The sequence below is a fragment of the Acyrthosiphon pisum genome, chromosome A1 (genome assembly GCF_005508785.2).
Source record: "Acyrthosiphon pisum isolate AL4f chromosome A1, pea_aphid_22Mar2018_4r6ur, whole genome shotgun sequence".
NCBI classification, from domain to species: domain Eukaryota; kingdom Metazoa; phylum Arthropoda; class Insecta; order Hemiptera; family Aphididae; genus Acyrthosiphon; species Acyrthosiphon pisum.
The window spans coordinates 48,087,489-48,103,681 of record NC_042494.1 but is presented as its reverse complement, the minus strand read 5'-3'; the positions used below and the strand labels follow the sequence as shown (position 1 = coordinate 48,103,681).

Below are 16,193 nucleotides of genomic sequence, written 5' to 3'. Positions count from 1 at the left end.
TTTTGTTTCAATTTGTTCAAGATCTCTGATAGACGATGGTTGATTAAATAAATTATCATCACCAGCGATGCGCGTCTTACACGGATCTACATTATTTAGATGCCTACGCGTCGATTAATAATTCAACGGCTGGGGGTTTTAAACTCGAACGGTCTAAACTCAAATGTCTAGGGTTTATATTTTTTAAACGAAAACGATTTTCCCGCTTACACCAACAATAATAATATTATAAATCACAATAACACATAAACGTATTTTATCGGTCTAAAAACGATGATGATGATGATAATCATAATGCGCGGACGATAACTTACTATTCTGTCGATTGCTGGTTGGAAAAACATAAAACAAAAATATCCCAATGAGCCACTCTACGCGGCTATTTTATATTATAAATAACAATAACAATAATATTATTATCGCGTATAATATTATTTATATTTATATGGCGTAAATTGTTTTTCTTAAACGGTATCGCTGATGGCCGGCAGAGGTCGACACGGTACGGCGCGCGCCCAGGCGACGGCGGCAAACGATGAAAAAAACCGGCTCCGCCGGCGGCCCCACCACGTCCGCATGTAGCGCGACGCGGACGGCCCAGCATTCGGCCGGTGGCTTCCTGTGTGTGTCGTGTGTTCTTGTGCGTGCGCTCCGTAACAAATAATATTCGTCCGCGAGCATAATAATATTATCACGATATTTCTACTATAACATACGATTATAAATTTATATTACGAATCGGTCGACGGAATTTCGGTTCTCTCGCGACGCGCCGCCGACTAATACTATACGATAATAATCAAAATATATTATTATACTCGAGATCGTTTTAGTGGCGTCTTTTTTTTTTTTTGCAAAACCTCTCGCTGGCGGATGTGTGCGACCGTTGAAACGCGACAAATCGGTTTTTTCCAATTCGGCCACGATGATGTGTCGGTGTTGATCTCGACTAGACCGGACTACGAATAACTACAGCAGCAGAACCGCAGCCATGAGGATTCTCCTGTGCGTTTTCGTCGTCTACTTATCAGGTTGGTGTTTTTAAAAATTCACTATTGTTATCAATATTAATCATACGTCGCGCAGAGTCCTCCTCCCGAAAAAAAAAATAATGTAGTCCGCGAACGACCGACCCGACGGCCCCGCGGGGTTGTATGCTTTCAAAATTTATCGCGATCGTCTTAAGCTCGGTAAATCCTATGCGTGTATGTGTGTGTGCGGGTAGGTAAAAATATACATTCGACCGACAACGATAAATTTCGTTTTATGTGGAAAAACCCCTCGTGGTACGTGTGTGCGCCGTTCTTTTATTTTGGATCCCCATTTTTTTTTTTACCTGAATTAAATATCGTACTATGGCACGGGGCAACAATCCGGACAACGCGACGGCGGGAAAAAAACGGATAGGACACCGCTGTGCCATTATAGATAGTTTTGTAGCATGGGACGTTCGAAAAACTACACTAGGCCGAAGCCGATACATACAAATATCATTTTCTTCGACCTATTCCAACCGTTTTCTACCCAATCTCAAATACTTAAAAAATATATTAATATATTTTCCGTTTCGTTGATATTTTTTTTTTTATAGTTTAGAATATTTTTGTGTGATAAAAACCATACAATATCTATATACCTAATAATATAATAAAATTCTATATTTCTTTTGATACTAAGAGGAGATTGATAAGCATAAACGTTGAACAAAACTAAGTAGATTTAATGCTTATTCAATAAGAACAATAAAAAATAATCATTACATTTTTTTTTAATGCGTCTTTTGAGATGAGACTCGTTAAACAAAGACTTTATTTATCTGCACTCTGGCCAGGATAAACAAAAACAATGCTTCGCGAGTAACGTTTTTTTAAACGGTTTTTCTTTATTATTTTTATATTTTATACACTACCTATAAAAGTATTTTTTACGTTATTATTTGAAACAAAAATAGTAGGGTATAAGTTACTACATATTATATTATTTATCATGTACAGATGTACTACATCCTACATTCCTATATTATAGTAATAGTATTGTAGATATTGTATAGGCAAATATTTTCGTACTGTTATGATTTGAATTGTAGTTGCAGAAATTTGTGGTGTAATGTTGTTGAATTTTTAATGAGTTTGGGAACCGATTTTCCGCTTGTCATCGAAATACAACTGTTTTCTACCGATTGTACACATTTTGTCCGTCCTTCGTATTTTTTCTTTTTAGGTACATTATTTTCTTTCAATACTCTCGGACTATTATTATGATTTATGGGTATATCCATGCAACGTTCGGCGCACCGTTAAAATCTCTGACGTCCAAATCGGCGGCGGCGTTCGGACGAGATCTACAAAACAGATAGTCTAAAATAAAATATGTATTGTTGAGAACCACTGTAGGGGATAAGGTTTTCCAGTTTTTACAAAGATGGGGATGTGAGCATTTGCCCAGGTAAAAACGTGTGTAGGTAGTATTAGTCTGGACGTGCAACATATTATTGACAGGCCAGTGTTGTGTGCCCGTGTGTTTAATGTGTCTGCACGACCCGAAGGTCTTTCAGTGTAAAATAATACTTCGATATTTTTTTTTCACTCTCCTTTCCTTGCCTATACGATAGTATTGTGTATTTTTGTGCGTGCATTTAGAATGGCCCGATTTCTATAGTGTGTTTCGGCGACCAGTGTGCGTATAATATAATCAATAGGGGACAGATTTCAAAATTAATATAATATTATATGTGTAAATGTAAAATAATTAGGTATATGCACGTGTCGTAATTTGTCCAATAATAAATCGACAATGTTTGGACTTGACCCCAGACGTCAGCGTGACTGTCTAAAGGATTTGATGTATTCATGCGTAAATGCGAACTCGAATCGCAGTCACGTTCTGGTGGTTAAAAAACGTTTTATACTTTTTTCTTTAAAACGTCGCGCAGCCGACGAAATTAGCGAAAATATTATTTACCTCTGGGGTGGTCTGCACCGTGACCCAAGATTCGTTTTTGTATGCCTAAAATAATATGAAATCATAATATTGTATACCTAGTGTTTTACCGGGTTTTTACTTTTAAGCAGAATCCCTTCAAATAGCTAATGCAATTATTATTATACTTTCAATCTTGTATGGTGGTTTTATAATTCTCTGCTCGTTATTTCTTAGTGCAAACCATGTGCGATAAAAATTAATTCACCTTGTGCCGGTGAATATTTGCACTGTGTTGTAGTAGTACAGTATTCTGTATTCTGATATTCACAAAGAATATAATATTAATTAATTAAATGAGTAACATTTTGTTTGAAAATATATTTTCACAAGCAACATAACCTGATAACATTTTTATTGAATTATCATTAGCTAATCCAAGTGTTTATGACTTGGTTAAAAATTAAAATAAGTAAAGTACCTGATTTAATGTTTGCATTTGACAATACGATCAACTAAACAATATTAATATACAGTGGAACGCTTATAAGTTTTAACCCATTCCCTAGGTATAAAATGTTTATTAATATTGTATTAGATAATGCCTTTTAAATATGTTAACATGGTCATAATTTATATTTTTAGTTTTCTTGGAAGTCCCTAGGTTAATTTGAATATTATATTAAAATGTACCTTCATAACCTACAGGTTTTTTTTGTAGTAACATGAGATTACTATAATTGCGCGGTGACACATAAGTTTTTATTTCTTCAATGTTTTTTAGTCACCTTGCTTTTTTATTATATTAGGAAATGCACTTAATCCGTGCCTAGTGGAGTCTGTACGACAGAGAATACTTTCTCCCCAGCCGGTATTTATTTTGAATCGTCGTCATTTTTCTCCGAAATATTTGACGAATTGATTACATATTATCCTGTTCTACATACAATTATTTATTTAGATTATTTAAATAACGGCAACACATGGCTCACAAATTACAGTGCATCATTGGCTGTATCTCAACGGTTTTTTTTTTACTTTTCTATCTGATACTAACAGCGATACTGTTTTAATTATTTCGGTTTATTGCATAATAAACGATTCTTTAACACAGTTGTGCTTAAATTCCGGCAGTGTTATGTGTTTTTTTCTCTCTATAATTCTGTTTTCAGACATCTTAATTATTTGTCGCCACATGACGGCCTAACGACCGTTTATAATATATTTTCGCTGGTTTCACAACGTTCGGCATTGTTCTTGGGCCCCCATGGAGGCGGCGCTCTAATTCTTTCACCTAGGGTACGGAAAATGGATCGTTTACTACCCGCAACGAAATATTCCGATACGGTGATCTATTATCCTATTTAATCTATAATGCCCCGCTAATATTTTATATGGCCCAATATTTATAAAATAATAATACAATTAATTTCCTAGTCTACTCTTGTCTTCTGTATTTATAATGTTGAAATTGACAAACTTAATAATATAGTGGTAGAATGGGCAGAAAAAATAATCAAATTGTGTCTCATGTAGTAATAATTGATTAAAAAATATTTTCGGCATAGAAATATTTATTTCTTATCTCTGTACCTACTTGGTACTATTTGTTTTCTTACCTAAACTACTATGATTCGTGTTAATTTTATTTCTATGGTCGATTACATTTAGTTGTCTATTGTTTATTGTCAATTTTTATTGTCACCGTTGGATAAGATTGGTCTGATCGTTATAATATACGACTTTTTGTGAAAGTATTACGATTATTGTCGTAAGACTCTAAAATCTGCAATGAGAAAAACCTCGTGTAGTCGTGTTACATATTTTACGACAATTTTGGCGTATTATAACATTTTTTTTTTTGAGATCTATATAATCTCAAAATCTCTAATGGCAATTGGTCTAAATCGTTTTCACACATGTTATGAAGAAATTATACTGGTATAAGGTATTTCAGCCATTAGGTTATTCGACAATAGTAATGCACTAATGCTATCATATGAACTCCGTTATTTGTGATGTTATTTCCGTACTATATTATTCGTTTTCATATTTCTCAATCGTTTAGGGACAATGTATCTTATGTTTACCTATTTGGAATTCGCGGAACGTGTAGTATTTACGTAACGGCCCTGGTAATAACCAAATCTCTATAAACATAATATTTTTCTTCGAATGGCGCATTTGATATTTTTAAGGTTATAAACTACCAATAAAATAAATAATTTCGAGGCTATTATATTATGTACATTATTATGATGAGAAAAAACCGGTTACATGTTACATTTAAATATAATCTTCCCCAGCTACCGTTTGAGGTCGATGGGGTTGAAATGCGTGTAAATATTCAATTTCCCTGGCGATAAATCACACAGACATGGTATACGGTGCTCTCTTGCTGTGTACAAGACAAAGAGGACCCCATCGTAATATACTGTCGGCACTAATGTCGAATCTCATTACCGTCGAATAAATTTTCGGACCATAACACTAAACTACGCAACGTTATTGCTATGATATTTTATCCCGACACACGTCTGTAGATGTGTGTAAGCCGTGGGCGTAGTATAGTGTAGGTATAATATTTTTAGTTTTTATCGTATTTTTTATTATTTTTTTTATTTATATATTGTAATAAATGTTGCTGAGAAACTGGTTTTACACGATATCGGAACCAGTTTTAATATAGCGGACACTACACGCATTATACTTTTACGTGGGTCGTTGCAGCAGCAGCAGCAGCGGCAGCATACATATGATCGATAGGGCGCCGGTCGCAAGACAATTTTTATAACTCTCCTTCCTCTCGCCTAATACGTTTTCTATGCTAATGACATTAATTTGCGTCTGGCTGTTTATTCTTTTTATTCTAATCGAAGATGAGCAAACTTTATGGTATGTTAAACCTTAAACGTGACTGTTGTTTTTCTACACAATGAATGTTGACTCATATAATATAATATAATATATATTATTAAATAATAAAATATTGTTGTTGCTATATTATGATGCTTTGCACGAAAAATATAGATGTATATTAATGTTATTGTTCAAATCACGAACTAATAAAAACTAATAATCTAGTATTTGATATAATATTATCATAAATAAATCATATTAAGGGGATTTGATACCGTGATTTTCTGTTTTCGTCTAACACACGCGTAACATAGTATTTTAGACGTGTTTTTTGCCAAACATACCAATTGATCTAATGAAACGATAAGAATTTTGAAAACAGATTTGAATTCGTCATCAAGTCTACTTGAAATCGACTTTCCCACATTTTTGATTTTTTGATTTTAGCTTCTCCAAAAATTGAAATACAAAAATGTATCAAATACTCTTTTTTTTATATGACTTTTTCTGAAATTTGGGAGATAATATCAAAAATGTGGGAAAGTCGTTTCAAGTAGACTTGATGACGAATTTAAATCTGTTTTCAGAATTTTTATCGCTTCATTAGATTAATTGGTATGTTTGGCAAAAAACACGTCTAAAATACTATGTCACGCGTGTGTTAGACGAAAACAGAAAATCACGGTATCGAATCCCCGATAAGTACCTCGCACAGATAAGGAAACAAAATATTATTATTTTTTTTTTTTTTGTCGTTATTATTATTTATTACGCATACATACATAACCGTTTTTCTGATCAAATTTTCCTTATTTAGATTATTATATTATTATTAGTTGACCAGTATGATATAAACGGGTGCGCACGATTTTTTTAAATGTCAAAGTTGTGCAATCGCAGCAACAGCTACAACAAACTACTTCTGTGGTCGTCTGCGGTGTGTTTATATTTTGAAAGCGGTGGTCGAACGCGAGCCAGCGCGCGCGTGTATGTGCTACGACAGCCGTGGCGGTGAAGGCACACGACTTGTCGTGACTCGGAAACAATGGACGGTGGCAGTACGTCTGCGGTCCACCCAGTCCTCGTCGCGGCGGCGGACGACCAGTTCGCGTCCATTAACCGTCGTCGTAGTCGGTTAGACTTTTAAGAGTGTATACACGACGATTAAAGACACAGTGGCAAAGAGAGGAAAGGATATAATAATAATAATAGGACTACGAAGAATGGAAAGAAAAAAATCGAAATAATAATGGTTTTGTCCGTGCCACGAGCCGACCCAATGCGTGACTGGCGACAATACCGACGTGTAGACCTGAGTAATAAAATATTCTGAAAAAAAGGTGCTAATTGAGATTTGCACGTTATGTAAGGGGGCTCTCGTTGACGAAATTTTTTTGTTCAGTTACCTAAAAAACAAAACCGCTTGTGGACATAACACGAACGGCGTATAAATTGTAAAATACTCTGTAGACGGTGCGTAGGACGTAGGTATAGATAAGATTATGCATTTTCAGTATAATTGTATAGTACTATAAAATTAAAATACGTCGCTAAGAACCTGGCAAGTTATCAAAAAATATAATAATATTAATGTTACATTATACTATTATGTTATATAGTATTATACACAGTTTGACCGAAAACTAGTTTTTCTCTTCCCATCATCCTAAATTATAACGATTGACCGAAACGAGTGTCAAATTCAAATACTGCTACGACTATAGAACATTTATCGTCCATGAATAACTCCAAATGTTTTCTTTTCTTTTTAATAACGATATAGGTATGTTTATGCAAATGATGTTGACGAAATAAACAGTTCGGCTTCAATATGCAACTATATATTATACTACTAGTATGGACTATAATATAATAAGTCAAATTTACATTTTACATATTATCATCTGATACATAATGTAATTAAAAAACTACGGAAACTGGACGAAAAGTGTGTTGACATGTTTATCCGTCTCGGGATTTTCGGATTTTTTAAAAATTATTTTCCCCCTTAGTGTCACTAAAACACCACCACTCTCCTTCTCGTTTACCATGCCCTTTCCGAATATTCAATTTCAACTGTTTTGGCTCTCGGGGTCGGTTCTGTAAATCCTGCGGGGCCGTAATAATACGTATGTGACACATATACACACAACGGGTATACAAAAACGGCGGCCATCTGCCAGATTGCTTTTTAATGTCGGCCCTGCAGCGATTCTCCGGGATATTTTCTACGACCACCCTTGTTTGAAACCCGCGTGTAAGCGAAAAAGACCGTTTTTATCGGACATTTTCCCGTAAAATTAAATATTATTATTCTACAGAAATGTATTACCTCCTGTATTACTTTTTGACGCTGGTTTCAGCTGTCATTGGTCTAATGTAATTGTGAACTCATGCAAACGACTTGTTGTTTTATGTACGTGATGACAATATTCAAAGTCATTTGTTCTTGAAAACCTACCGAATATACATATTTATGTGTCTTTGGTTATTTCTAGAATTATAAATATAGAAGTCATACAGTTTATTGATAAGTAATTCAATTTTAAAAAATGTGAATTTATAAATAAATATAAATATAATGTATACAACCAATATAGTTGTAATTTATTAAATATATTAATTTGTAATTTTTATGCTAAATGTTAATATATTTATTAAAATATTCTATATACTTAATATTTATAGATTACTTATGTTTTATGAAGGTAAAATTAATAAATAAATAAATAAAAAATCCATAAAAAAAGATATGAGGTACCCATCATAAATTAATTTGTATAATTAAATATAATATGTAGGTACCTATTACCTACTGGGTTATTTTATTACTTAATATGATACAATAATAATAATATAATACACTTAGTAAATCTTATTCAAAAGTATTTACAACAACTATAAATTGACCATTTGAGCCAATTCTTGTATATTGTAAAATTATAGAAACCAAAGAGATTATAGGTACTTGTCATTTAAATACAATATTGCAAGAAATTCTAATAAAAATTAATCAAGTTTAAATTACTTTTCACTATTATGATGGAATCTTTATCCAATATTTATTATTTTACAAATTTCAAAAATTAATTTTATGTGATCATTTTTTTCAATACCTATTTTATTTTGATCAAAATATTTCGTTTCTACCTAATAAGTTTTAATAAAAATAAGAATTGATTTGAACATACGTAATGTGTAAAATGCGTATGAGTTATTACTAAAATGTGAATATTATTAAATAAGAAGTACTACTCTTTATTAATTAGTTATTACCAAAATGTATACACATACGTATATTATGTTTTATAATCAAATGATAATCAATGTTTGACAGAAATATTATCTGGGGAATCAATTTATTACTAGGTATTCAACATTTTAAAATAATCTATTCCTTTCATGTGTATGATGATTTTGTTTTAATTTTTCTTCAGAAAAAAAAATTTTTAAAATTGTATTTTGTGTACTTAGACTGAAATATTGGTACTATTTAAAACCGGTTCTGACCAGATGCGTTTTTTTGTACAGCCCACTCTATTGTTTATGTGTAACACCAGCATAAGTCTTATTTAAAATTTTTTACCCCAGACTCTTAAGTAGGCGTCTAGCAATCCAGTCTGATCACTCGTAACTAACGCGAGGGCGAACTCAACCAATACTCTTTGAACGTATGTTCATGAATTATATACATCTACTATTATAGTATAAATAACATAATATTATATATACTGGAAAAGTTCGAAAAAATATTAAACTCTTATATCGACTAACAGCTATAATATGTATTATTTTTTTTTATTGATATAATATATCCTTTGCGAATTAATGTCAACCACTTGAATGTTAGCATATATAATATATAAATGAGATTATTCTGCAGTATCCATACTAATACAGTAATACCCGAGGTAATACCAATCTAGACCACAATAATTTAGCAATTAAATAGTCATGTTAATCTGACTGTTGTAAATTTATATTTTTAATTCAAAAAGGGTTGGATATAGGATATGTGGATATGTATATTATAGACTGTAGATCTATTAAGCATATTACACGCAATGTTTAGTATTTAACCATCCAAAAACACACAAATAAAAAAATATGAATTGTTTTTAGCATTTTTCTCGCTTTGACCTGGTTGTATTTTTACCTGGTTCATTAATAAACATTCAACTTGGGGATTTGGGAACATAACGGATTAATTTGTATAAAAAAAACTAACAGGAGTGTAAAAAAATAGCAATAACTTAGTCCCTTAGTAATTTATTAGTTTGAATCTTTCGGTCGTTAGCAGCGCTTTGTCAAAAAACTAGGATCTACCCCCTGAGAAATGAGTTTAGGAGAGTTGTTTCATGGAAAATAGGCAAAAATGAAGTAAACAAGTGCATTAAAAAGGTCGTTATCAACTTTTATTAATAGTGATATATTTCATGAATTCTAAGTGGTATCATAATATTCATAGAGTAGGTATAATTTAAGAATTATAAATAATCATGCAAAGTTAAATCCATTTATATAACTCTTATATGACTATTGACTTGTGCAGATTTTATGATATACATATTAATCTTTCAATATTTTATTGTTTAACTGAAAGTACATGCTATAAGTAATTTTGTAATATTATATAGCTCTATAATACACGAAGGTACATTACATTTTCGAGATTGCCATTATAATTATAATATTCTGTGGACAACCCAGGACGTTGACCCAACTACAACAGCAACCAAGTTTACGGCCACTGTTAATCTCTCTTCATATATGTATAATATGTATATGTATATCTATATATAATATTGATATTATTATAAATGAGTGTATGGCGTGCGCTCGTTGCAACAGAAGTAGTTGGTGGAAAGAGAGGAATAATTCGATACCCGGTTTTGAGGTTATAAAACAGAAGTGGTTGCTGCCGTACCAGACGGACGGGAGTGAGCAAGAGACGCGGTGAAAGAGTGCGGGAAAGAAAAAAAGAAACCAGTGGAACAAGTTAGCGCTGGAGCCGGCTCGCGTCGTCCGCATATAATATCATGTCTTGAGGCTACCCAAACCGCTACACCGAGACCTATCCTATTGACTTTGACCCGCGGTCATGTGTTACTTTTAAAACATACGTAGATCCGGCTGTATATATGGATGCAATAATTGAGGTTCACGAGCCTACAAAATAATATTTTGGTGGTCAACTGCAGCAGTTTCGCAAAAGTTTTCATAGATTGTGTGATATTGGGTATATGACATATAAAACTATTAAGTCGTTAAAAATTAACTAAAATTCTCTTTATTTATAGTACAAATATAATATAATATTACTATGATCTTATTCAATAACATTAATCATGCTTATGCGATGTGTATTTATGTTTGAGTTAACAAAATATTAGTAAATTGGACTATTTTAAATATTTCTGAACTTTCACTGTAGACTATTTTTTAACTACATTATTTTGTTTTAAGATGTTTAACAAGGAAGTTCTAAGTAACTTTGGAAATTTTAGACGGATGAGATAACTCAACTTTTGGTGTTAATTAGGGAAGGAAGATATTTTGTCTCGGTTAGTGTACATAATATCATATATATATTCATTTTAAGTTTTAACCACAACTTAATCATCACAGTTACTTATCTATTAATATTTTGAAAAATGTCGGCGCATTATATATGGATACCACTGCAGCATAATATTATATAAAAAAGTTGCTGATACATATATTATGTATTCATTTGTAAATAGAGCTTATTACGACTTTCAACTTTACTAGAACAGCCATCCATAATGTAGGTAGCCGGGGACAGTCGCATGAATCGAGACTGGCTGTGCATGTTTCGGGCTATCCAGCTCGGGCAGTAATAATTAAATTAGACACAAGGGCTTGTGAAAGAAAATAATATACTCCTAATAACAAACCTAAATGGAGATTCGTACACGCGAAAAACTGATTTCCTACAAAATTACATGTTGAAAGAGTCACGTTCGCATATAATTATTTGTGCGCCCCGGTATACCGTTATAAATGGTTGTAATATACTAATATGTGGCGAGCAGCCTCCAATGCCGATAAATCTAAACACGCGTCATTTTTACATGTTTATAAACAAATTGCCATTGTTAAGCACGAATACTTTCTATTCTTAACTTGTCTATGCGTTATCAATTGGAAAGTTTTTGAGCTCTAAAAATGCAGTTCGAGGTGAAAGTAAGTGGTTTGAAAATTAAGATTGATGTACACCCTATACAACTTACAAGTTGTTTCTTAATTTGTACTAAAAATATTAAATATTATACTTGGTATTCTAGAGTGTCGGTTGATTATGGGTATAATGATCTTACATTGATACTCATACATATTATTCAGAATGTAGACTTGACGAAATGCACGTTAATCGCACACTAAATATAATATTATCTAATTGTCTATTGTTTGTTTTGTTGCAGGTATGTTTTGATATCACGTATGAATATGGTTTTTCGGTTACCCACTAAAATTGTAATGGCAAAAAAAGTGAGTACCAAATAAATTACTAGGTTTCCCTTTAGTCGGGTTTTGTGGTCATAGGTATAAAAGAGAGTTTGCATGACTGTTTTCTATGAAACGATGACAAATAACAATAATATTATTATTAAAATTAAATTTTTTGCATTGAGTATTGGGGTTGTCAAAATTGAATACATTTTTACACTGTACAGGTATTATGTACACATAAGTACCCATTTTCTGATTGACAATTTTTTTAATTGTATATCTGAGTAAAATATATATGTATTTAAATATTTGCCATTTGGGAAAAAATGACTATATAGATAAGTAGCTTATCGTTGTCTTTATTAAACCAGGTCACATATTATTTAATAATGATACATTAAAGTGAGAAATCTATCGTATAATATAATATAACATCCGTACATTTTACATAATACATAAATATTTATTGACAATTATTAGGTATAGCTGCGTATTATATTGATCAACTATCTACTCCGGTTAATTTTGTCTAACTTTGCGATATTTCATTTTTAACAGAAAGTAATTTATGTTGTATACTTATATTATCAATTATTATTAATCCTATTATTTTATACTGACGAAGACTATCATGATTTTTCCAGGTAACAGAGGCATATTTCTGTTGAGTTTTAGCATAAATATGAAATTGTGTTTTATTTAATATAATTTGTATCACGCAAATATTTAATTATGACGATACAAGGGAAAATGGAAATATTTACGATTCTTTTCCCATGTAGAACAATAGACCACCCCCTGGCGTGTAAAAAAAAGAGAATAATATCGATGGACGTTGTTATTTACGAGGGTACGATATTAAAGGGATAAACCGTGCCTTTTGCGATGGGCTGTGATAATGCCGTCAACAATTATGTTTTCCCACTTGATAAATAGCACTATTCATCTCTCAGTCCCTTACGGGAGGGAAATAACACGGGAATATATATTATTATTTTCAACTAAAATATAATTTCGATAGCCCCGAGGTGTTATAGGTTGAACGTAGTAAACGTAACACGTAAACCTATATGTATTGTTAAATATTATTAAGTTGGTTTAAATTAATTGGCATGTACCATTTATAATGTTAATTTTAATTAATTGTAAAGGCACTCTCTCACGATCTCAAAACGTTTTACTCTCTCAATCGCTTTAATATAATTTAATTTAACCAATGAAAATTAACATACTTTTTCGGTATATCATTTGTTAATTTTCTTTAAACAAATTCACGAGTAATTATTATATAATTTCATAACTTACATATTTAGTTATTAAAATTAAATATGTGAAGACTATATCCTGATTTAATTATTATTTATCAGATGTTGTTAGCTATAACAAGCCTGCTGGTTGCCACTTTAAAAAAAGTTTGCACCAGATTGTAACCTAGATGAACTAAGTGGCAATACAATCCTGATGGTAACAACGTATTAAATTATTTAAAATTACTAATAACGAAACATAATGTTTAGCCTTTTCAAGTCGTTTTCAATTTTTATAAAACTGTATTTAATTAAGTTAAAATTTAAAAATATTTACCTACTTGTATCGTATTTAATTGGACTGATAAGTTTGAAGTCTATTACAAGTATCTAACATAACAAACTGAATGAAAAAAAAGCTTTTTAATGAAAACAAACATATCAGTAAAAGCACTGTTTATTTGGTTGGTTTGTATGGAGTGAAATAAGTTTGAAGTATATAATTCAACTAATTGAGGAACAGTCTAAACTTCTTTCTTACTATTAACTACTTTACCAATCCAAATAAATTATATACTTACTCAGTTACTCGTACTATGGTTTTTATTCCAATCGTTTGTTGTATAGAAAACCGTTGTGTTATTAATGGTTTATATATCTCTGTATAAACTATTAAATTGTCTTCTTTAAAGATTCGTTTTGATTCAGTTTCCTGTTTAACGATAAAATATATTGATTACCTTAATATATATTATGTGTTTTCTTTTTGCAAACATACAACAACTGACATATTTTAACACTCAAGGTAAATTTGTATCCACCTAAGATACAGTAACTTTTATCATTATATTAAAAAAACATTATTTTTTGAGCATATAGTTTACTCTTTAATTACCTAATAATATACTATTTACAATCAATTATATTATATTTTATAGTGTGTCTAGTATACATCATATATTCTAGTGTCCACACATTAATGAAGAAAAACTATAGTGAACTGTGCCGTTATATTTTTAATTGCACACTGTAGGTATATAAGTATAAAAAAACTATAACAAATGTTTTACTGTTAAGAGTATAATATTACTATATTATATGATTCGCAGTAGTCTGAAATTGTAATTTTCTCATCGCACTTGTTTTCTATACCACCAAACGGTTTTTAAATGCAAGTAATGATTTTGCTGTTTGAATAAAATTAAAAAAAAAATATCTGTTCCTATTTTTTTATCCTGTCGGTCAGTAGGTAAGATAAAAAAAAAATATTGGTCAGTGTAGCATCAAGAAGTGATATAAAATGACAATAGTCACTTGGTGCTCTCCAGCCTAGTAATGTTCCGGTTGCAATTTCATGGTATTTAATAATATTGACGGTAAACGTTATGCGGCAAAATAATGATACAAATAAAATATATATCGTCGGTTTAATTCGTAAATCTCGTAACTCCAAAATGATTACTTTTCAGGAACAACAAAAAAACATTTAATTAACTTAATAGCGAAAAAAACAAAAATAATATTATAATTGTAACGTTATTATTAAAAATAATATTTTACCACAATTTATGCAGACATGCAGTTATGGTCGTTATGGAGATACGACAATATTTCTCTTAGTAGGAGATTCCATGGAGTTAAGTTAATTTCGTCGAAACTTTAATAACAAGTTCATGGAAGAGAAACTGTCTTATCGGAGTGGGAGTGGTTTTAAACGATGCGTTTTTTTTTTTAAAAAGAAAAATATAATAATCTCAAAATCGTAATTTTGGAGTTACGAGATTTACGAATTAAGCCGACCATATACATATAACAAACATAAGTATGTACAATCTTATACTGGCGAGACACATCATAATATCAGGTTTTGTTTATTTTAAAGTTGTGTAATTGCATTAATTTACTAAATTTAATGAAACTATGTATATACTATATAATAATAATATAAAGTAAACGTATCACTGAAGTTTATCCGATAAAATGATTACGTATCACGTACTTACTGCAATTGTTTGACTCCTGGATTCTTTCTTCATTTTTGAAAATGCCTAAAGGTTACACCAAAAGGGAGTTTTTGGTCTAAATTGGTAGAAAATCTTATTACGCGAGTTCATCTGTTGTAAACCGTAGCGTTAGTTGAGTACGTGTGACCCATTGGCATGTTGCAAATTACCACGATATTGTGCTAGTCCTTTTTTGAACAACCACGTAGTTTTAAAGATGTATAAAATGTTTCATCACGTTCTTAGAATCTACAATATAACTTAACGTATATTGGCTAGGTCTTGATAATAATTTTAAGATCAAACATATTTCATATAAAATTTAATCTTCCATAATATTTAACTTAAATGTAATAAAATAGTAATTTTAATTTTAATTAATGATTTACTTGTAGGTAGGTACCTATAGTTATTTTCAAATAATAGATAGATTGTTTTAAAGCTAGATCACGTCATGTATTAATAAATGGTATCAACGTTTAAGACTTACAAAATAAAGGAGAACCATTATAATTATATTAATCATTAGAAATTTTTTTACGCATTCAAAATCTATCGTTTCCATCTCTCCCATTAGTACCACCCTTATGTTTCATTACTATTTTGGTGCTGGACGAGTTGTCTATTATAGGAAATGTGAAAATGTTTGTGCCATTTCAAAATGCTTCTTTAAAAAGATTATTAACTATAT

General features: G+C 31.2%; 1 protein-coding gene across 3 annotated transcripts in view; it reads left to right on the top strand.

The window, feature by feature from the left end:
- The first annotated feature begins 592 nt into the window (after nt 1-592).
- LOC100161316 (hemicentin-2) overlaps nt 593-16,193 on the top strand; it is a 53,072-nt gene continuing 37,471 nt past the window's right edge. For all 3 annotated transcript variants that reach the window (XM_016808529.2, XM_008189950.3, XM_001949013.5), the window contains exon 1: nt 593-1,031. In XM_016808529.2, the coding sequence (XP_016664018.1) occupies nt 992-1,031 (40 nt within the window). In that variant the 5' untranslated portion in view covers nt 593-991. The remainder of the gene's footprint in view (nt 1,032-16,193) is intronic.